This window comes from Neofelis nebulosa, chromosome 18 (assembly GCF_028018385.1).
Source record: "Neofelis nebulosa isolate mNeoNeb1 chromosome 18, mNeoNeb1.pri, whole genome shotgun sequence".
In the NCBI taxonomy this organism is placed as follows: domain Eukaryota; kingdom Metazoa; phylum Chordata; class Mammalia; order Carnivora; family Felidae; genus Neofelis; species Neofelis nebulosa.
Genome location: NC_080799.1, coordinates 163,879 through 186,954, shown reverse-complemented (window position 1 = coordinate 186,954; position 23,076 = coordinate 163,879). Strand labels below are relative to the sequence as shown.

The 23,076-nt window shown below is 61.3% G+C and overlaps 1 protein-coding gene across 1 annotated transcript in view; it reads right to left on the bottom strand.

Annotated features, from left to right (window-relative positions):
• The window catches only part of FAM20C (FAM20C golgi associated secretory pathway kinase), a 47,352-nt gene continuing 24,276 nt past the window's right edge, over positions 1-23,076 (bottom strand). Inside the window, exons 4-10 of the mRNA XM_058709856.1 lie at positions 11,277-11,369; positions 9,803-9,918; positions 3,426-3,606; positions 2,698-2,807; positions 2,463-2,544; positions 1,578-1,637; positions 1-999 (exon numbers count right to left, since the gene is read on the bottom strand). Of these exons, the coding sequence (XP_058565839.1) occupies positions 750-999; positions 1,578-1,637; positions 2,463-2,544; positions 2,698-2,807; positions 3,426-3,606; positions 9,803-9,918; positions 11,277-11,369 (892 nt within the window). The 3' untranslated portion in view covers positions 1-749. The remainder of the gene's footprint in view (positions 1,000-1,577; positions 1,638-2,462; positions 2,545-2,697; positions 2,808-3,425; positions 3,607-9,802; positions 9,919-11,276; positions 11,370-23,076) is intronic.

Below are 23,076 nucleotides of genomic sequence, written 5' to 3'. Positions count from 1 at the left end.
CACATTTGCTGTATTTTTATTGCACTTTTACCACATTGCAATCTATTCCACAAAAATGCTGCAAGATTAAGCCTGTTGCTGAGCCCCGCGGAGGGGCCCGTGTGACGTATTTACATCAACCGTCAGAGCAAAGTCAGAACAGCAGCAGCACCCTCAGCGGCCGGGGAACGTCCCCGGTGCTGCTGAGCGGCTCTGAGAAATGGAAGACGTGGTCATTTACGTCACTCTGGAGCCAGGAGTCTGTCGACCAGCCCGTGGTTCCGTCAGGAGCCTCCCGGGCACCGAGATGGGACGGTCGGCTGTCCGGCTGCAGGGCCCCCAGGAAGGAGGGGAGAAGGGAGTTTGTTTCAAGTTAGGTCCAGATGTGAGCAAACTTGGTGGGAGAGCCCAGCCCCGTGGGCTCTGCCCCCTCGTGAGCATTTGGTAGCTGGGCTGGCGTCCGTGTGTGTGGGCGTCGCTCTCTGTCTATGCACATACACGCCACGTATAAATACAAAATAGTACATAAACGCTTCCTTTCCGTACAAAAAAGGTGGGTCGCCCCCGCCGCCAGGCCGCCTCCGTCCGTGAGCACAGAGCGCCCGCCCCCCAACCTCCTCCGGTCTCGAGGACGCATACGACGTGTCCTGTCGGACCCACCGCCGAAGGTTCCCGGACTCTGGGAGTGGCCTGTCTGTTCCCAAAGTCACTGAACGCAGGGTGTGGACGCACGTGTCCCTCCTCCGTGGCAGGCCGGCGGCTCTCGGTCACTACCTGCCGGGGGGGACTCTGTGCTCAGGGCCCAGGTCGTCCTCCAGCACGCCGTGCGGCCCGTCCTTCTCCACACAGTCCCTGATGGCCTGCAGCACAATGCGGAGCCTCCGGTCCAGGGCCTCCAGGTGAGGCTGGTACAGGACGGGGGCCACGCGGTCCTTGCTCAGGGCCTCTGCCATCAGCAGGCTCAGCTTGTACTCCTCCTTGGCCAGAAGCTGCAGCCGCAGGTAGGTGGACTTCCTGACCCTGCAGGGGAGGGGGAGGCCAGGCGCCAGCTCGCGGGAGGCGGTGCCCGGCCTCTAAGGACTGGGCGCGGGGCGCTGGGGCAGGACGAGGGACCGCGTCGGCCCCGAGCGGGGAGGCCACGGGCTGGTCCTCGGCCTGCCTAGGCCCCTGCGTGCCAGAGGCGCCACGGTGAGGGTCCCGCCTGGCAGAGCAAGCAGGGGGCCACGTGAGGCCTGGCAGTACACAGGCAGACGCAGGGCGGGGAGGGACGGCCTGACCCCCCGGGGGAGACAGCGCTCGGCTCCGCGGCACACGCCTGCCTGGGCCGGGCAGACCCGGTGCGCCTCGCAGACTGCTGTCCTGGCCCTAACAGGAGGATCCGGTGGGGAGCCCCGCAGAGGGTGGCAGAGAGTGCTGGGGACGGGACCCCTGTCCGGGCGCCAGTGTCTTCAGCCATAAGATGGGCCGTTATGGGGTCTGTGGGCTGTGTGCTGGGAAGGGCCTTGGGGCTCTGGCCTGCATGCTGCAGGGACTGGGGGTTTCTGCTTAGCCCGGGGACGGGCCGGGGCTCCCTAGGGGGCAGGCAGTGGAGGCCTTACCTGCAGCATTGCTGTAAAGGCACCAGAATGGACAGCTCATCGTGGGAATATTTTCCAAACCTGCCCAAAGAAGAGGAGAATTGTCCAGGGTGTCGCCTGCGTGCCGAGGGTACCACAGAGCAACCCCGGGGACACCCAGGGCCCTGGAATGAGCACCTCACGTGTGCCCTGCTGGGACGCCAGGGCCGTGTGGCCCGGCCCCTGCTGTCCCCAGCACTGGACACAGGGCCTGGGATGAGGGAGGTCCTGGAAGGTAGCCTAGCGTGCTGGCCGCTGCGTGGGGCAGGAGCTCATACACGCAGGGTCCTAGGCAGGCGGGGTGGAGAAGGCAGTCGGTGGTCAGCTCAGCCCAGTGCTGTCTTTTGTGCTGGGAACTCGTGGCCCCCACATGCCAACTGTCCGGGTGCCCGGTGCCCACTTCTCCGAGGCATCTGAGAATAGCTTTAGTGGCAGCTTTAACCATTTGGGGAGAGCAGGTCCTGTGTCCCTGCCTGCTAATCAGGCAGATGGCCCTCCTTGGTGGCTCCGGCCAGCAGTGGCCACAGGCCCCCACAAAGGGGGCAGGGAGGACTGTTTGTCCCTGCCAGCCAGTCCCAGACATCCACATGAGGCATAAAGGGCTCCTCACGGCCCTGTCCTTCCTGGCAAGCACCCTCTCTGGGCCTCAGTTTCCCCAGGGCAACATGGGGACATAGCAGGACCCAGTGCACAGGGCGACTGCCCCTGAGGGTCAGAAGGAGCAACACGACAGGCACTTCCTGCCGACGGGAGCCAGAGGCCAGGGGCCCCCACCCTGCATCACACACAGAATGTCCTTGGGGAATGGCCCTCCCCGCCGCCACAGTCTGGGCCCCCCGGGTCTGTAGGAGCAAGAACACAGCTCACCCTCTTCCGTTGTCCAAGTGGATGATAAACGTCTCATTCCCAAACTTCTCAAAAGTCTCATAGTGATGACGGTCCATGTTCCCTGTGGACAGAAGCAAGCTGAAAACCCAGGGCTGTCCCCCCTGGCCCCTGTGTGACACCAGAGCCGAAACAACGGAGCAAAGCGTGTGCCGTGGCCACAGCCGGTCACGTGCAGGGTGGGAGCCCCGGGTGCAGGCCGGGGCCGCCGACATACCCATGAGGAAGTCAAAAATGGTCATGTCCATGACGTCCAGCACACGGTGACTGCTGTCATAGGGGGGCGTCTGCTTTACCTCCTCGCAGTAGTCGGGGTCCACTTCCCACCTGCAGGGGAGCCACTGTGAGAAGGCTGAGTTCCTCCTCTGTGTGGACAGGGAGGCCCAAAGCAGTTCAGCACGGCGGGATTACCGCAGCAACGACGGGGGGTGCAGAGAGGCGTCACCACAGAATAGTGCCTCTGGCCAAGGCTGCATTAACGGGAGTACGGGGCTGGGAGGTGAGCAAGCCATGTCTGGAGGCCGTCATCAGCCCCAGATGCCAGGTTTCTGGGGGGGGGGGGCGGTGTCGCTGTTAGGAAACAGAGCCTGGACACCACGCCCACAGAGACACCTCCACGGCTACCTCTCTCGTCTGAGGGACAGGAAGGGCAAGGAGTGCAAGCCGAGTTTGGACACTGAAAGCCTGTGCTTCTGGGCTGGCCTGCACCACCGCGGGGGGCACCTCTGATTCTCAGGGTGAGGAAGCCCCGTCCCGCCATCTATTCACAAAGCGGAGGTCTCGTCCGCGTCGGGAGGGGGGGAGGTGGGCGGAGCTGGGCGCGCCTCCCTTCCCCGACACCCCTTCACACCCCGTGGCCCTCGACAGGCCCGAGGCCCCTCCGAGCAAAGCGCTGTCAGAATGAGGAGGTGGGCCCGGCCTGGGCTCGGCCTGCCCAGCACTCACTCTGCCTTCTTGCGCTTGTGGTAGGAGCGCCGCCAGGGGTTCCGCCACGTCTTCCTCTTGGCCAGGGACAGGTCTGGCAGGAAGGCCGCCAGTGAGCCCTCGATCTGGTCGGGCTTCCCACACAGCGCGTGCTCCGTAGAGCAGTAGTAGGAACACTCGCCGTAGAAGCAGACGTTGTTGGCTGGCGGCAGACAGACACAGGGGTGAGTAGGGAGCAGCGCGTCCCACGCCCGCCCTCCCGCACGCCCGCCCTCCCGCACGTCCGCCTGGGCCTCCCGCGTCCACACCGTCTGTCGGACTTGCGCAGCCCAGATCTCCCATTGCTGCAACCCCGTGGTACGGGACACGGAGGCCCACGAAGGGGGGCTGAGCGGCCCGAGGCCACACAGCTGTGGGAGACGGGACGGCCTCGACGGAAACTCTAGAGTCAATGCTCAGAGGCTTAAAAGGCATAAAGGAAGCGTGGACACTCCACGGCGGGAGGGGATGTCTGCGAATCGCACATCCGAGAAGGGTCTGGCGTGTGGCACATGTGAGGAGCGCCTCAGGCGTAAAAAGCTGAATAATCCAACTGACACACGGGAAGGGAGTTCAACTTCCCTTACTGCAAAGACGCGAGGGGCCAACAGGGACGTGGGAAGATGCTCCACACCATCGGTCGTCAGGGGAATGCGGTGGAGTCCACAGAGACGCCCCTTCTTACCCACCAGGCTGGGTTTGCTCAAGAGAACAGGCGTTTACAGGTGTTGCGGAGGATGGGGAGAGACCGGGGCCCCGGACAGAGCTGGTGGGGCACAAACTGGGGAGGCCGCCATGGAAACCAGTTTGGAGGCATCTTAAAAACTTAGGCATAGAATGGCCACACCACACAGCAGTTCTGCACCCAAGAGACGTGGGCACGTGTCCACAGCGTGCTGCACGCGGGGGCCACAGCAGCCCTGGTCACAGAGGCCGAAGAGTGGAGGCAATCTGCACGTCCATCCGGCGGTGAGTGGGCAAACAGAGCGTGGTCCACGCACCGCATGGAACGCTACGTACCCTTAGAAGGGGTGAAGCCCCAACACGCACTTCGCTGCAGACGAACCATGGAAACGTGTGTGCCATGAGAGAAGCCAGACACCTCCTGAGAACACCACGTGTTGTCAGATGCTGTTGACGTGAAGTGTATCCCACAGAAATATTGGTGGCTCGGGGGCTGGGGGAGGCGGGAGCTGGGGGTGACTAACAGGGACGGGCTCCTTTTTGGGGTGAGGATAGCGTGCGGAGATCAGCGGGGCTGTGGCACGACGTGACGAATGTACCAAAAGCCACTGAATGGCACACTTCAAAATGATGAGTTTCATAAAAAAATAGGGTGGGGCAAATTTAACTCGATCTAATCTATATGTGTAGGCAGTTACTTAAAGAATAAAACGCCCTGGTCATTTTGTTGCCCAGAAAAGTTAATGAATTTCATGGCGCCCGAATCATGTCTCGATGAAACAAGTCATTTAGAAAGCGGGCACCTCTTGCTGACCAGGCGGCACGCTGATTTGTTGCCAGAGGCCTCTGCCGGTCAGGGGCGCGATGGCGCTCATGTGTGTATTTACCGGTAGAATCTTGTGTTCAGTAACTTGTCTGTTTGGTGGAGAGACCCTCAAGAGCCTGGGGAGTGCAGCAGCCAGAAGCCCCCTCCCAGCTGTGCAAACGGCCAGTTCCCCAGACGAGGGGTCTCCTTTCGTGCGGCTGCGCACCCTGCCCGCGTGGCAGTCACGAGGCTCCCGAGTCTTCTGGCCACGCTCTCGCTCCCCATGGACTCCTGACGTGAGCCTGGCAGGCCCTTCTAGCCGCAGTCTCCGTGTCTGGTGGACAGTCTCCATGGGCAGCCGTCCAGAGGAGATGGGGGGCCGGTGCAGGGGCTCCCGCCGCGCCCCGCCGGCACACGGGAGTCTCCGCCTGGACCGCCTGCCTCTCTCTTCCTGCCCTTGACCTCATGATCCTCGAGCCGGTGCTGGGGAATTGCTGTGAGGACAGTCTGGGAAAGGTCAGTCTGTGGTCTCGCCTGCGTGTTGACGCAGTTCATCAGCGACCCCCCGACACACAGTGCAGCCATAACCGAGGAGGCAGCCCCACTTTCAGGGGGACAATCTATCTGATCCTGTTGGCCGGAGCCCTGGGATTTGCTAAGCTAAGAGCCTAAGCTGGCTTTGCTCAGAGAGAAAGGCATTTCTTGAGTGCACAGCACTGTCCTCATCAGACATCCAAATCTGGTTTCTGAAGGAGCAGCCAGGGTGGGGCCCGGAACACTGCCCAGAGGTGCAAAATCGGTGTGGTGTTTCACCTCCTTGTGCCTCGGTTTCCCCACCTGAATGAGGGCCCCGGTAGTGCCTGCTCATGGGCTTGGGAGTATTAAACAGGAAATGCGGGTAAGATCAGACGTCTGACGCTGAGTCAGAGGGCAGTGCAGGTGAGCGGTCGCTAGGTCACCCCCGCACTTGGACGGGGGAGGGGGAGGGGGAGGAGGGGACATGAGCCCTTTCTCGTCTCAGCGATGACATCTCAGTAGATGGCGGGGAGAAGGTGGGGGCCAGAGTCAGCCCAGGAGAACCTGCTTCCCTGCCACTCTGGGGCCACCGCCTCCAACTCCGGGGACGTCGGGGGGGTGGGGGTGGGGGCAGGACGGGCGACCCCGAGCGAGAACCTGGTCTCTGTGGAGCTGGAAAGCATGTGGCTCGAGGGCTGAGCATGGGGACCGGGAGTGTTCCAGGCGTTTGCACGGCAGGGAGGAGGGTCCAGAAGAACAGGACGCTTACCGTCCTTCCCCCACCTGGATGGATCTGGTGTGGGTGGCTCTCAGGTGGGGCTGGAATGCTGGGGAGCCACCATCGCTCAGGAGTGGCCTGAAGGTGTCTGGGCACAGCTCTGGGGACCCTTCTTACCCTCGTGCACATTTAAACTGGACGCTGTGTCCACAACGTGTGGGTAGAGGCCTTGTGCCTACCCAGCCAGACCCAGGCCTGCGTAGCAGGAAAAAGAGTCACTTGAAAGATGTGGGGCTGAGTGGCTGGGAGGGAACAGGAGGGGCTCCCAGAGCTGCTCACAGTCTGTGTCTTGTCCTAGAGGTGTTTAGGTAGGTGGGTTCCCCTTGTAGAAACCCACGGATGTGTGTACCTTCTAGGATGTATGAGATGTGTCCATGGAGATTTACTGCAAAGTACAAAGACTTTTGTGGGGCTCAGCACAACTGGATTCTGACCCAGCCTGCCTTTGTGGGGCTCGGCACAACTGGGTTCCGACCCAGCCTGCCTTTGTGGGGCTCGGCACAACTGGGTTCCGACCCAGCCTGTCTCTGCACTGTTGCTTGGTGGGGGCGCTTAGCTGCTCTCCTGAAAGAAGACGTGTCTGCTTAGACTAGGAACCGATTCCGCCTTTTGTTTATAGGAAGGGATCCACACCCTTCTTCACCCACCACATGTGGGACTTCCGTGCTGGGATTCTGGACACTGGTGGCTCCGTGGCCCCTTTGAGAGCCCCCGGCAAAGCTGCCATGCGCCCCGGTGAGACCTCGAGACCCAGAAGCGGGGTTCCTGCAGGGAGGCCGCTGTGCACCAAGAAAGCAAAGTGTAGAAAGTTCTTGACTCATTTTCCTTTCTTGACATTTCCTCCACTTCATTTGGGGCGGGTTACTGAGTCTCCTCTCGGCAGTGCCCATCACCAGATGACCAGGTAAACGACATGGGACGCACCCACCCAGGGCCCCGGGACCCTGACATAAAGAGCAACACGCAGACACCACACAGCAATGTGGAGGGACCTCAGAAGAGTGCTGTCGAGCGACAGAAGACAGACAGACCGCCGGTCACCCCCACTGTGCAAAACCGTAGAAGCAAAGAAACCCTCAGATACGGAAAGCAGATAACGCTGTTGGGGGTACAGGGCAGGATGGGACCGGGGCAGACGGGCCAGTTCGTTGCTTCTCTGCTCGTGTCAAAACTCCTCGAACTTCGCACGTTGATACTGTCTACGCCATGCCAATCGTTACCTCAACAAAATGCTTAAAATGGGGAGGGGGGGGCGAGGAAACAACCCGCCCCCACAGGCTGGCCTAAGAATTAAAGGTGGAATCCCACAGCAGGTGCATACCAGTGCCTGGCATACCGCAGGTGCCCAGTCATGTCTGTGTTCCCTTGCTGCGGTAGAATCGCCTAGAACATCCCTGCCATATGGTGGCCAAGGTGGAGGACACAGCGCCCGCGGTGCAGGCCTTGCGGGCAGCAGCAGCCCTGTCTGAGGGGGCTGGGGGCTGCTCACGGGGGGACAAACTTGTTTCAGGCTGAGGGGACATTATCCAGCCTGAGTGGCCCCACCCACGGCCCGCTCTCAGCAGCAACAGGCCTTTTCGGCCCCTCCGCCGGCACCAGAACAGTCTCTGGGCGGGCTCTGTGATCGAGGCCCCAGAATTTGTCCAGGTCAGACAGGTGGAGGAGCATCCCTCTAACGGGGAAACCGGGTGATGGGTGTGGGGGGAGCGGGCGTGTTTCATCTTAAATTCTGAACACTGAACGATGTCACTAGAAATGCTGCAATGAGAATCGGAGGGACCACTGACAGGGGGCAGCGGCCTGGGGGGTCCCGTGGGCGTGGCCTGGGGCCGTGTGGGTGTGGCCATGGTCCGGAGGGCGTGTCCTGGGGGTGTGGGCGTGGCCGTGGTCTGGAGGGCGTGGCCTAGTGCCCTGTGGGTGTGGCCGTGGCCTGGAGGGCGTGGCCTAGTGCCCTGTGGGTGTGGCCTGGGTCTTGCGGGCGTGGCCGTGGCCTGGGGGGCGTGGCCTGAGGCCGTGTGGGAGTGATGATGGTCCGGAGGGCGTGGCCTGGAGGGGTCTTGTGGGCGTGGCCGTGGTCCGGAGGGTGTGTCCTGGGGGTCGTGTGGGCGTGGCCTAGTGCCCTGTGGGTGTGGCCTGGGGCTGTGTGGGCGTGGTGATGGTCCGGAGGGCGTGGCCTGGAGGAGTCTTGTGGGCGTGGCCGTGGCCCGGAGGGCGTGGTCTAGTGTCCTGTGGGCACGGCCTGGGGTCCTGTGAGTGTGGCCAGCCTAGACTCGAAGGGCTCATCGCCACGTGGGGCAGCAGCCGGGGCAGCAGGGGCGGCTGACGGTGAAGGTGCTGGGGACGTCCAGGCTGGAGGACGAGAGATCCCAGAGTCCCTGACAGGCTGAGGTGGAGGAGGAGCTTGCTGTCTCGGGGGTGGGTGGGTGGGGATTCCAGGGGAAAGCCCTAGAACCCAAGGTTGGAGAGGCAGGTGTCCACCCTTGGAAAAGAAGCGCCTTTCCAGCAACTCAGGCTGTGCAGACAGGAGCTGAATTACCTCTGAGCCGACGGGCTCCCCGTCACCGGGGGCGTCCAAGCAGTCTGCAGCCTTGGGCAGGCTTAGACAAGGCTGATGAAAAGCCCTCCGAGCCCCCTCCCCTTTGGTTTCTGGTCGGGTGGTGAGGCGCTGCCAGCACAGGGGGTAGGGGCACATAACCTCTACGTGGGTTTTATGTGCACGAACTAACAGATGGACCCACGCCACCAGGAGGGTATCTGTCTCGGGGTGGGTCCCGCTTATCACCGCACTCCACTTCTCTGCCATCGCCGGGACCTTCCAGAACCGAATACGAGGTAGAAGGTGTCCCCACCCTCAGGCCCAGCAAGCAGGGGGTGCTCAGCACAGGGCCTGGCCCAAAGGAAGTGCTCACAGGGATGGATGGACAGATCGCAGAGCCCTGAATGCCACATCGGAAAGCTCCTGGGGCAGGCGATTCGGTAGGGCAGGAGTTTGTGTGCGTCTGAGACTGATGATTAGCACCGCCCTGTGGCAGGCCCTTGTGCTGGCCCTCGAGGGCGCCAGGGGAGGCCGCCACTCTACTCGCTCTTCCTGCTGAGCCGGGGGGAAGGAGGCAGAGGAGTCCTTGTTGCTGTGTGAGGGTCTTGCTGCGGGGGGGGGGGGGGGGGGGGGGGGGGGGGGGGCGGGGGCAGGGTGGTGGTGCCTAAATCCGGGAGGAAGTTCAGGGAACAGAGGTCTCCTCCAGCCGGACCACTTGGAGGAGACTCTCTGGGGAGGCTGAGAATTTTCAAAAATGCACTCATTTTCCTTTAAAACAAATGGTAGGAAAAAACCTCTGTGCCCAGCCCAGGGAATCAATTCCATGATGATGACTTGGCCATTTCTGGCAGGCTTTTGACACTGTGATGTAGATACACCCCGAAGTGGAAGGGGCAGCCCTTGGGTAGTCCCGTGAAGGCGGTGGGCTGGATTATGCAAGAAGAAACTATAAGTTTCTTTCTTCTTCTTCGTAAAGGTAACTAAGCTCGCTGTTCTGTGTGCAGTGAGCCAGGAAAGGGGCCTCCCCGAGTGCAGGTTACCTGGAGAGATGAAGAAGGTTCTCCACAGCTTCTTGTCTCTCGTGACGTCCCGGATTTCCTTGGTCATGTTGACCATCCTGCCGGCCACCGGAGGGACCCGGCGGAAGTCCAGGATCCTGGCGGGAAAGTGACAGGGGAAGGGTCTTCACCTCCGTGCCCCGGCCCTCGCTAGGCTGGTGCGCAGTGAACGCTCCCATCTCCGAGTCCCGCTAGGCCCAACGCGGGGCCCACAGCTCCGACTGGTGCCGTTGGCCACCAGCGAAAATGGGCCCCACGAGGACCACGGTGGGTGGTGTTCTGCTTCCCAGCGCCGGCCTGCCAGTGCCTGGGCCCTCAGGGCTCAGGTCGGAACAACGTTAAATTAGCTGCTTTTAATGGAACGCTCTCTAACCGCGCTGTACTCGCTCACTTAAACGGGACGCCGATGGGCCTGCAGCGGCCTCTGGGGGCAGCGGCTGCGCGTGGGGAATGTGGGCGTCTTGCGTGCCGCCCGCACTCTGCCCGCTGCCTGAGCTGTCCTGCGTCATCAACAGGCCTCACCTTTCCGAATGAGGAACCCTCATCGGCTTCGTGGCAACTGTTCCTTTCACAGAAAGGCCTTTTTCTGGGTTTAGGCTGCACAATAGTTGACATTGTTGAAAATCTGACTTGGGGTTTCTGTGGCCCCCAAACAAGATTTTTGATCTTTAAAAAACAAAGCAAAGTAGGATTTGCAAACTTGAGTGTGCACACGAATCGCGTGGTGTAGAGAGGGTCTGGGGTGGAGACAGGGAATCTGCATTCTAACCAGCCTGGGTGACCTGGAAGCTGCGGCCTAGGACACACCCTGAGCTGGAGGTCAGGACCCTGCGGGGCGGTTGGGGAGGCTCCTCCCCCTAGACTCTTGGAACTGACTCCAGACCCCGGCCCCGTGACTGTCCCTGCAGGGCAGGGATCTCTGGGCCAGCAGGGTGGCTGCTGAAAGCCCCCCCCCCCCCCGCCCCCGCCACGGCCCCCGACACCACTGCCCACCTCGCCTGCAGCAAGGGGCCACGTGGAGCCCAGGGAGGAATTCACGTTCTGCCCGGTAGAGCCAGCCCAGAAGACAGGCGATGGGGGAGGAGGCTCATGTCCCTTGGTGTCACCGTGGCCCCAGAGGTTACACCCTGAAACACTCTGGGTTAAAATTCCCAGCACTCATAGTCCTTTCCGCTCTTCCTTTGTTATTCCCAATGGGCCACGTCCACACTCTGATCACCAACTGTCTGGTGATCTCCTGTCTGGCACCGTTCGTGGTGTGGGGCCTACCGCAGGGTGTTGTAACATCTGCAGGCCAGACTCCAGCTCTGTGCGGCAGAGACTCACATGCCTCGGTTTTCCCATCTGTACACTGGGGCTAATTATAGGATTCCCAACACCTCGGCAGGGTGTTGGGAGAGCTATTCGGGCCCACCCGCACGGTGCTCAGACCCGGGGTGCAGGCGGGAGGGCTCACCTGTCCAGGTGGAAGGCAGCGATCTCTGCGTTGTGCCTCTCGTAGTCAGAGAAATAAAAGAAGTCAGGGGGCGTCTCCTGCTCCCTCGTCTGCCTAAAGAAAAGAGGATTTTTCATCACTGTGAGAACCTCCGGTGAAAGGGTGCAGGAGGCTTGTACCGGCTGGCGAAAAAGCAGGCTGTCAAACCTGCAAGAATGTTGTGAACCAGTTGTTAAAGTCATTTTATAAACATCAGTCACATTTTATCATTTACTTACTTAAAAAGTTTATCTGTTTTGAGAGAGCGAACAAATGTGAGTGGGGGAGGGGCAGAGAGCGAGCGAGCGAGAGGATCCCAAGCAGGCTCTGTGCTGTCGACACACGGCCCGATGTGGGGCTTGAACTCATGAACTGTGAGATCAGGGCGCCCAGAAGTGACCTTTTATAAGCGGCCGGTTAGTTAAGGGCGTTCGACAGTTTCATGTTCAGGCTCTTAGCCACCTTGCACCTGCAGGGGCGAGCAGAGGTGCCGCGTGCCCCCCGCAGCCCCCCGCAGTGACCTCTTTCTGGGAGCATGACGTGAGCCAACGAGGAGGTATTTGCCACAGGAGTTGCAAACTCTCCAGTCAGGCTTTTCCCCCACGAGGGAGCGGGTTACTAAATGCTGCTCAGCCCACCGGCAGGTCCGCACCACCGGCCAAACACAGATCCTCCAGAAAGGCAGATGGCCAGGCGGCCCCCGGCCCCTGAGCCTAGGGAGTGTGCGGATGGCAGAGGGCCAAGGGCATCAGAGGAGTCACCCCGACACAGAGCAAGGGTACCTCCCCGGAGCGTGAGCTGGGGCCAGGCTCAGGCAGCACCATTTGTCCCTCTGGCTGCTCTCAGCCTCCCACCAGCATCCCCGCCCAGACAGTGTCCCCCTGGGGGGCGGGGGATGTGAAGGAGTCTGCGAAGCTCCTTGGGGGCCACCTGTGGGACCCCTCTCTGAAGCCCAAAGAGGTGGTCCATTTTCCACCAGGCACCTGCCGTTGGGGACTGTACAGTCGGCGTCCTCCCGCCCCCCGGCGGCAGCTCCCTCTGCCCCCTTCCCCTCTCCTGAGCCGGAGTGAGGGCCATCTGCTATTTCCGACTTGTCTCCACTCTGCTGCCTTTGCTGTCACTGTTCCGTCTTCCCAGAAGAGGCTTCCTCTCATGTCTCCCAAAGGCTAAGTCAGCATTCCCGAATGTGGGTCCCACCCAACCAGGTCCAGGGGCTTCTAGCACAAGAGGAGCCCTCTGAGAGGTTGGCGTTTGGGGAACATGCCTAGTAGAGCACCCTCTGGGGTCTCAACAGTGCATATTACCACCATAAAGGCCCTGATAAGGCCTGCAGCCACTCTGTTTCTTAGCACTACACCGACTACAGAGCCCATTTTTTGCGTGGTACGTTACCACGCTCTGCACTTTTCGGAACTGCCGGTTAGAGCCTACAGTGCAAGCCGTTTCTAACCGCTGCTCAGAGGCAAACTCCCTCGCAAAACTTTCCTGATGCCTTGGTGGGGGTGACCTGAGGCTCACCCCAGACCCTCCCGGACTGCTGGGCAGACGGGAGGGTTCTGTTTGGAGCAGTGCTGCGGGCCACCCCACGATGGCCCCGCACGCAGCCAGAGCCCAGCCCCAGCTGCTGCCCCACCTGCAGCATGTGTGGTGGGGTGAGCATCGCAGGGCAGCCCCCGGCTGGCCGTGCGTGCCGTCCTGGCCTCCACATCTCCTCCCAGGGAGACAGAGGAACTCTAGGACCCCTGGGCTTGGACATCCACGCCCCACAGTGAGCTGCAGACCGGCCCCCGAAGGAGTAACACGTGACCCTCCGCCCCAGCCAGGGGGCAGGAAGCCACACACAGGACTCTCTATAGTCTCTACAGGCGAACGGCAGTGTGTAAGCACAGATACTGAGCAGGCGCCTGGGGAGCAGGGACACATGACGACTGCAAGTGTTTGACCTCGGCAAGCAGGGAATTTCCAAAATCACATCAGAGCAAAAACGCTCCCTGCATTAAATCCAGCTCTGTTCTGTGCCCCTGCCTGTACCTGCAGGACGATGTCCACCTTCCAGGCTGGGGGCAGGGACTAACTCAGCCCTCCACCTGGTAAGAATTTACCAAATGTCAGGGACCTTATCCGTGCTGGAAAACGCAGGGTGGGGAGAATCACGTGTGACCTGGCCAGTAAGGTGGAGGCTTGAATGATGTTCCAGCCCTAAGAGGCCCGTTCAGGGGCTACGGCTGGCCTTGCTGGGCAGCACAGACCTCCCCACTCTTGGGGGCCACCTGTCCTCACCCTATCCAGGGGGTGTGAGTCCAGGGGGGCGGGTCTGGTGACGACCCTGAGGGTCGCTGAGGGCCGGGCCCAGAGTTTTGCCTGCCTGCTGCACCCCACGTGTGCACACAGGTGCACACACACATAGACCCACACTCACAGGCACGCCTCGCCATGACAGGGCTGTCAGGAGGGTCTCAGAGAGAATAGGGCCTTGTCCATTGCCTCCTCTCTGGCACGGCCATGCAGGCGGCTGCGAAGGAGCCTTGGGCGTCATGGAAGGACAGTTTGCTTTCCTCGCATTTGTGGTGGAAGAGACTCCGGGCCAGAGATGGGTGTGACTGATGTGAGTCCGGTCTTAAGCACATCCCACCGCTGCTGCTCTGCTCCTGGCCCGGCAGCGGACGGGCGGTCGGGGGGAGGCCCAGCCCAGGCTCTGTGGCCAGGCCGTGGGTCCTGGGCCCTCAGCCCCGAGGCCTTCTGGCCAGTTCAGTGCGCCTATGGCTGTGAGCCCCGGGCAGGTGCGGGGGACCCAGGCAGGAGGGAGAGGCCACGAGGGTGGGTGAAGCCACAGGCTGCTGGCCAGGCTCACAGCCTCCCAAACGTGCCCCCCATCACCCCATATCTGTGGCACCCACCTCCAACCCAGGACTTTTGCCCGCACAAACCTCCTAGCCGTCTCCAGCTCTGCCCGCCTCTCTCCTCACCCCTGCGGCTCCATCACCAGACCACTCCCAGCCCAGCCCCAGGCCTTTCCCACTTCTGCACCTTCGTGCCGGGCTCTCCACCGGCACTCGCCTTCTCCATCCTTCCCAAGGTCTGTCCCAACCCCACCCCCGCCCAGGCCTCCCACGGAGGAGCTTAACACTGCTGTACTAGACCACTGTTTGCAGGGTCTGGGGACAGGAGTGCCTAGCCAAGCGCCTGCTTTAGAACGGGTGTGCCATGAACAAATGAAACATTGATGGAGGGAGGACGGCGAAGGGGCACAAACCGGTCCACGGCCTTGCGCTGCTCCCACCCTCGTTTCTTCAGTCTGTGCCATTGTCATCACCATCACCATCAGCGTCACCACTCTCCCCTCCACAACCATCATTCCTCCTGCATACTGACCCCTTATTGCCTGATGTGCCTCATGTGATCACAGCGGCTTGATCTGTAACGCTAACACGTGAGCGTTTCCGTGTACCAGCGTTTGGGCTTCGGTTCATTTCTCCCTTACTCCAGCCCACTCCTCTGATCAGGTCAAACACGTGAAAAGCCGGTGGCTCTGAGCCCTGCTCCTCTGCGAAGAGACCAGCCACTTCTCGGAAGCCCTGTGACCAAGTTCCAGAACAGTTCCTGGTTCCCTCACATCTTCCACCTCAGGGCTTTTTCCAGTGACCTCCGTCCCCAGGCTGTTTACACAGAGAGGCAGCTCTTTCCCGCAACCCCAAGGCCACACAGCAGCCTTCCGCCTGGCTGTCTTGGCCTCCAGATACCCCTGTGCAGAATGACCCTGGACGTGCAGAGAGGTGGTGATGAAGTGCTGTTTGTCTGTGTGCTCAGTGGCTGTCTTCACTCCTGAGAGGCTGCGAGGTGCCCCTGGGGCCTCTGTGCTCTTCGGGGATGCCTCCAGATGTGTGAAATACCCCTGGGTGATTTTAAGGCTCCTATAGGCTGAGAGCAACTTGGGTAGGGGTCCTAGCTTAACCCGTCCTGATAAGGGCCAGGGTGGGTGCTCAGGCAACACCCAAAGATACGAGGGGCACGCAGGGTGGAAGGTAGGCTTGGTGTGGGCCTCTCCAGTCATTCCTGCCCTTGCGTGGGAGTGAAGGCGCCCAGGTCAGCACCCATCGCCAACTGGGGGGGGGGGGGGCGAGTGTGCTAGACTTCCAGACCCTCCGTTGCTCGAGCTGTGAAAGGGGTTCATTCCGTGCATCTCCACCCCCGCAAGGAGAACAGGGCTCTGGGCGTGGCCGGCTGGCTGTGGCTCCGGTCGCCCAAGGGGTCAGCGCTCGCTCGCAAGCGGGGACTGTGAAGCCGGGGCTGGCAGGAACACGCTCGGGACTACCTGGTGAGGGTGCCCGAGGGCGAGGCCGGCTCCCTGCTGGTCTCACCGCTGAAGGTCTGTGCCGAGACCACCCAGCATCGCGGAAACCTAGCCGTGCGCCGGCGGGACAAGCGTGGGGTCCGGCCCCTCGCCCGCCGGAGCCGTCTGGCGAGACGGCGTGAGCCGCAGCCCGACTCCTGCGCGGTGTGCTTGCCGCCAGCCCGCGCCTGCGGGGAGAACCTGGGGGCTCCGAGAGCCGGGTGTAGTTGCTGCAGGGGCTGTCTGCAGAGCAGGGCAGCCGGGGCGGAGGGATTTCCGGCCTCACGCTGGGCAGGCAGGGAACGGGACACGGTCCCCACCCCACCCCCACCCCCCCACCCCCACCCCGGTGGGGAGGTCTGCCAGCCTCCCGCCACCTCCTGCGCGTCCCCAGAGAGCCGGAGCTGCCGCGGAGCCAGCCATTTGCGGAAGCGCTTCGGAAAAGTACTGAGCCCGACGCACCCGGCGGGACCCCTCGCTCAGCTGCACCCGGTCGCCCGGCCGCCTCTCCTTCTCCAGGCGCTGAGGCGGAAGTTGGGCCCGGGTGTGGAGGGCAGGCGAGGGCACGGCCCACCTGGGCCTCTTCCTGGGCCGTGGGCCGTGGAAATGTGCAAGGGAGATGCTATCGGGTACTGTGGGGGTTGGCTCGGCACCCACAGCCTGCGCCTGGCCTGTGAGGAGGGGTGGGGAGACCAGGCAGCTGGCACGGGGAGCACGGCACCAGGAAGGCACGGTCCTCTCCTGTAGACTGAGAGGGCAGGGGCGGGTGGCAGGCGCTCCGAGGGGCTCAGGGATGGGAGGAGCCTCCTAGTCTGGCCACCCCCTAACCCCCGCCCCCAACGGGGTCACTGCCCCCCCAGACACGGGGAGCAGTCAGAGCCTCAGAGCCCCACCCTGATGGGCCTCGAGGTCAGGGTGGGCCCCACCCGGCCTCGGGCAGGGCTGAGCAGGCAGGGAAATGGAAAGGCGTATGGCTGACTTCCCTCGGAAAACAGCAGCTGAGGGATCAGGTGCAGTCAGTCCTTGGCATCAGCAACCGAGGGTCAGGGCGGGAAGAAGGGCAGGGCCTGGTGCATTCGGGAGGCCCGGATCCCGGGGAAGGGAACGGGCTGGTCCCAGGGCAGCCCCCGGGGGTACGCCAAGCACCCTGACACCTTTAAGCCCAAGCCGGCTAAACCGTGGCAAGGGGCTGCTCAGGACCAGTTTTTGGGGCTACACTTTCCCATTCCCTCTGTCCTTCCTCTCTGAAGCTGACCGCACCAAATCCCTTCCCGTAGAGGGACTTGCTTCCCTTAGCTCGGAAGGAAGCACAAGAAGAACTGATCATGCGCTTTATAGTACAGTGAGAATGACTACTATGTTGGCCTCTCCCAGAAAGTCTGTGGTCCGAATCTCCGTACATGGCAAAAGGGACTTTGCAGTTATGATTAAGTTGGCGACCTTGAGACGGGGAGATTATTCTGTATGTCATCCCCAGGGTCCTTATGAGAAGGAGACAGAAGGAGATCTGACTGCAGAAGAGGCCGCATGGCACCTTGCAAGAGGGAGGCTCGGGGAGAGGATCTGTTTTCTCACCTCCTCCAGTTTCTGGGGGCCACCTGCATTCCTCGGCAAGGAAACACGTTCTCTCCGAGGGCCTGTAGCAGGAACAGCCTGCAGGTCCCTTTTAGATCTCTGACCCCCAAACCGCGCGAGAACACGTTCGTGTTGCTTTAAGCCACTAAACTGCGAGGTCGTCTGCACCTCGTCTTGCACAGGCAAGGAATATAGAACCTTTGGCAACACCAGAGTGGTAAGGGGGACACCGCGACGTAGCAGCTTTGGGAAGGCTGTGGCATGCGGCCTGCTTCCTCAGATCCGGTCCTGCCACCACGGCTCCGTTCATTAGGCTTTTAAGACCTGACGCAGAGCATTTTGAGAAGAAGGCACCTCTGTTTTCACAGAAGCCAAAGAGGCAGAATCCTGTAAGAATCACATGAGCCTCCAGGGCTTTGGTCCCTGTCCCCCCTTCAATGACAAGGAAGTCTGAGGTCAGGGAACGGAAGAGGCATGTGCCGAATCACACGGCTAGAAACGGCAGGTCCTGGGTTCTCTTCAGGGGCCCCCAAAGTCAGACATGGCTCCAGCCGGCCCTGTACGTCTGTGTTTTCTCCCGGATCAGAACCACCTCTGGGGGCCAGGACACCCCACGGGCCTGGAGCTGAGCCAGGGCCAGGCTCCCCGGGTGGGACTCCGGCAACCGCGACGACCACTGACGTCGTCCTCTGCACTTACGCCCCCTGACCCAGTTCCCACCGTCACTATTAACATCTCAGTGTTCCTTAAGTTGTGGGAAAACAGAAATCTTGTGCTTGGTTAAAAATACAGGAAATTGGCAGCTTTTAACCAAAGCCTGTGGGGGAAGAAAAGCCAACAGACACCCGGCTCTTACTACGAGCTGAACATCTTGCCGAGCACTTTGCGTGGATTCACTCCCCACACCTTGACGACGGCCTGGGAAGGGTCCCCCTCCACAGCCAAGGGACAGCCAGCCAGCCAGCCAGCCAGAGAGGTCTCAGCTGCCACAGGAAGGCCCTGCGCTCAGGTCCTCGGCCCTGCTTCAACGCAGTGCGCCTCTGATGCGCGAGGCTGAGTGAGGACTGGGCGGGGAAGTGTTCTCTCCGCTGACACCCGAGGAAAACAGCTGGCAGAGAAGGGTCTGTCTGCCCGGACCCCCACCCACGCCGGGCTGCTGGGGAACAGGGGAGCCCGCAGCCCCCTCGGAGCAGTGTGGCAGGTGAGGCCGCTCGGAGGTGATGCCTCCGTGGTCCTTTCCACCCCTGCTGCCACGCTGCTGGGCTCACACAGAGGGGAGGAAGCATCCAGTCCCGCTCGGGGGAGCGAAACGCCTGCCAGGTCAGCAGGTTCCACGCGGCGAATACGGGGCCGAGGCCGGCCGAGTGGGGCGCGAGAGCCAGGATGGAACCGACAGCACCCTGTCAGGTCGGACTCCGCAGAAGGGGCGGCCGTGTGACCGCTCCGACCCCCTGGGGCCCAGATAGCCGTCACACAGCAGTTTCAGGCATCCTGGTCAGAGCTAAGGCCCCCCCACACCCCAAGATCCCTGAGTGCAGGTGGGAAACCGAGGCCCAGAGACAGCCAGATAAAAACCTTTCGTGTGTCAAGGAGAGGCGCGACCACACCGCCTGAGCCTGCTGGACGGGAGCAGAGGGAAGACGCCAGCTTAAAGGCCGTGGGAGGGACCGCCAGGAGGCACACCCACAGATGTCCCTGCACACACCATGTGGCTGGAGACCTGCTCGTCCCCGCCGCCGCATGCCCACAGCCTGCCAGGGCCGCTGGGCTCCCTGCTCAGCCTGTCGTGTGAACAGGCTGGTGACCTAGCCAATCCCGGGCTCTCCACCAACACCCTCACCGGCCGAGGATGTGCAGTGTGGCCGCCCGCACGGCTCCCTCTGGGACCTTGCGCCTGAGGGGATCCCACCCAGGGTGTGTGATCAGCACCACCTCGTGCCCCCAGGGCCCCCCGCGGCACTCCCAACAGACCCCGTATCACCATGCGGCCCTGCTGCCACCCCAGTGCCACTTCTCACCATCTGTCCATCGCACTGTGAACGGGCAGAACTTGGTGGAGTCTGTGTGTTGCTGCCGCAGGCCCTTTGCACTTGCTCTTGTCCCCAGTGCTCTGGTCCTTGACCATCTTTACTTTTTTTTTTTTTTTTTCAGAGGGAAAGAGAGTGCATGTACAAGTAGGGGAGGGGCGGGGGGGGGGGGGAGAGAGAATCCCAAGCAGGTTCCATGCCCAGCCAGACTCGGGGCTCGATCTCACAACCGTGAGGTCATGACTTGAGCTGAAATCAAGAGTTGGACGCTCAACCAACTGAGCCACCCAGGTGGCCCCACCGCCTCTTCTAACGAACAGACTCGGCCCCACTCACATGCCGAGGTAGGAGTTGGCCAGCTCCAGCCCGTGGGACAAATCAGCCTGTCGCCTGACCACGTACGCAGTTTCACTAGGGCGGTCCCATCACTTTCTCTGGTTCCTCTTCCCTCTTACGAGGACACCTGAGGCTGCATTCAGGGCCTACCTGGCTAATCCAGGGTGACCCCCCCACTCATCTCCTGGTCTCCGTGCCCGGGGGCTGATACCCTGGGGGCAGATGTCACAGAAGGGACGGGCCCTGGTTCCCATTTCCAGGATCACCTCAGGAGGCAAAACACCAGATAAGGTGAACGCTTTCCCTTCTTCTAAACACACAGCGGGTCCCTGACTCACCAAATGAAGGCACAGAAGCAAAAATTAGCCTTTCTATCCTGGATAATCTTCCCATCACTCACACAGCAGAAAACAGCCACCTTGTCATTAAAGAGATATATTAAGCCGTTTAATATCAGGTTTTCGGATGGCAGAGGTTCTAGAAGGAGAGAGGAAGGCCTCTCCCTGGCAGCTGACTTCACCGTGACCTTTCAGCCCTATAACCCACTGTCAGTATTTCTTGCTACTTTGGGTAGCTGTCACCTACCCTGGTGCCATGTGAGTGTGGGGGGCCTACTTGGTCAAACACGCCTGCCGGTCTTTAGTGATGGATGTCTGACCCGTGTTGTTTGAGCTACAATGGCAAGTTCTAGGCCCTCAGTGGCTGCAGAGGGGACATGGCCCCCGGGGCTTGGCTGCCACCCCAGCCGGTGCCCACTAAGCCTGTCCCTGCTCACCACACCTGCAGGTGTGGATGCCAGAGAACCCTTGAGAGTGAGGGTGGCAGCAGGCCTGGGAAGACTGGGGAGGCAGACTTGTCATGGGGGGGAGGGGGGCCCTGCATAAAGTGTGCCGAGCAGAAGACGTACTCAGGGGCCCTTAGCCCTGGAAAGCATGCCTGTCCCACAAGAACCTGGAGGTGCGAAGGTTACAAGAGCTTCTAACCCAGACGTGAAGACAGGCCAGCGGACTGGCCTTTATGGGGCCTGGCAGGGAGGGCGCTTGGGGTGCAGCGGGAGCGGGGCCGTGGGCCTGGCTGTGCCCTCTGCTGCTCGGTCACCCGGCTCTGGTCCCGTCTGGATATGAGACGGTTGGCCAAGTGCCTGGGTCTAGGGTGAGCGCGTCTAGGGAGGGACCTGTGCGGTCGTAGGACTTTCCCCAGGTGTGCGCGTCCTTGCGCAGTGAAACCTCTGTGGTTCGCCGTTCTTTTCAAGGTAACAGACGAGATGCCACTGTGTCCCGTCTCCTGAGTGGCCTGAACATTCAGCACCAACGTGACTGCTGTGATGTTGTTTTCTCTCCGGTCGGAAAAACAAACTACTCTAGATGGCGGGGGGTGGTGGTGGTGGTGGGGGGGGGGGGTGCTTGTATTCCAGCTCGTTCTCCAAGGCTTGTTTAAGGAGATCCAGAGTCTGCAGAATTCCCTTCTGAGGAATGAAAACAGGCAGACGAGAGAAGTGCTAGCCTCCGTTTCCTTCCCAGCACAAGGGAACGGAGACCTGTTTTCCTTCCCTCCTGCTAGTCTCCCCTCTTCTGAGACAATTGGAGTCGTGCCCCACACGCTGACAGGCACCCCGGGACCGTGATAGCCAGAGAAAAGCACAAAAAGACACTCTCGATATTGCTGTTTGGGAGAACATTTTGGGGGAAAAAAGGACTTGCTTGTTTGCCTTCAAACAAAGGGGATAATCTTCCTCAGAACCCTCCAAGGACACGCACGCCACAGTGAGAGCCAGGCCCCCCACAGCGGCTCCCCCCACGGACCTCAGCTTCCCCACTGCACAGCGGGGGCAAAGCAGGTGCCTGCTCGGAACCACACTCCCTGAAGGTTTTGCTCAGTTTTTCCCGTTTATTCCTTTTCCTGCCAGACTCTTGCAACCATATTGGAATTGTTAACAATTTCCTTTCCTTTTTATTTTGCTAAGCAAAGGGATTCCGGGGTGCCAAGTAAACGCAGGAGAAGACGGTTAACTTCTGTGGTCAACCTGAATTAATGCAGTCTTGGCTGGTGGTCAGTCAATGGGGGGCTCGGGGTCAGCTGGGGTCGGTGAGGGAGAAAACCCTTCTCCGAGGCCCCACACAGTGCTCCCGGCCACAGACCCTGCAGGTCAGGAGCCCCACTTTGTCCCCAAGGGTGCCTGTCCTGCCGTGTCTTCTCGAGCTGATTGAGTCCAGCGCGCTCTCAGTATGGTGGAGCTCAGCGTGACCAGGTTACTCGGATGGTGCTGCAGGGCAAGGAGCCCAGGGCAGACGCCGGCCGCTCTGGGCCACCGGGGTCGCAGCAGCTCGGCCTCCTGGGGGCTGGCAGGGCTGTCCAGAGATGCCTGGGAAGACCCAGGAGAGCCTCTCCAAAGCCAGGTTCAGGTGTTGCTTATTTGGTTTTCGGTTAATAGGGTCCATTTTTGTTCTGACTCTAAAAATAACCCACAAAGCTGGAGACGGCCCGTGTGCCACACAGCAGGGGGCCTGTGAGGTTAATGGCCGTGTGACACGTGGAATCGGCTTGTCCCTCCCAGAGGCTCGGGAGGCACGCGGGCTGCGTGCTCGGGACACAGCCGAAGGCCCCCAGTGGGACGCAGCATCGCAGCCGAAGAACCCCACGTGCCCGACCCTGCCTGCAGGTCACTGCAGGGACCGGTGCACACCCCACCTTGTGGACCTCCCCTGCCCTGGGGTCTGGAGCACCTGGCCTCTGAGCCTCTGGGAGCCCCGTGTGCGCACCTGCAGCGGCCCGGACAGCCTGCTGGGGTCCTGCTCCTTCGAGCGGGCACCACTGTGGCCCATCTGGCGACCCAGACACCAGGTGCTGCTCTGAACCCTCAGGAGCCCGCATGCCCCTGGCCGATGGGTTACACACATTAAAGCCCCTCGGAGTCTGTCTGTTTGGTCTACTTCACTCACTCATTCTGTGCACCTACTATGTAGCTGGGGCTGCAGACACAGAGCTGAGGAAAATGACCTGGGGCGTGCCCCGTGGAGCTCCTAGTCTAGTGGGACAGCAGATAACGGTTACACCCCAATCCCTGTCATTGTGACCGGTGAGCAGGTAACAGTTAGATAGACCCCGATCCCCGGCACTGTGACGGGCCAGCAGGGAACGGTTAGATAGACCCGGATCCCTGGCACTGCGACGGGCAAGCCGCGGATGTTTGTGTGGCTTTGGGAGGAGGGGTACTTGGAAGGGTGAGTCCTCAGCGGGCTCCTCCTCCTGACAACGAGATGCTCGTCAGTTCTCCCACCTGATGGCTGAGCCCCTCAGTGTCAATATGCCGTGCAGTCTATGTGGGAGCCTGGTCGCTGCTCCAGTAGGAGCTGACAGCCCGCAACCAGCCAGAGAGGAGCGGGTCCCACGCCCGCTGAGCTCTGATGGGGGGACGGTGCTGGTCCTGACTCCCCATGTGCCCACTTGGGGAGTGCACACACACACGTACACATGCACACCTGGTCTCTTGTGGGTTCCCAGGACTCGGGCCCTG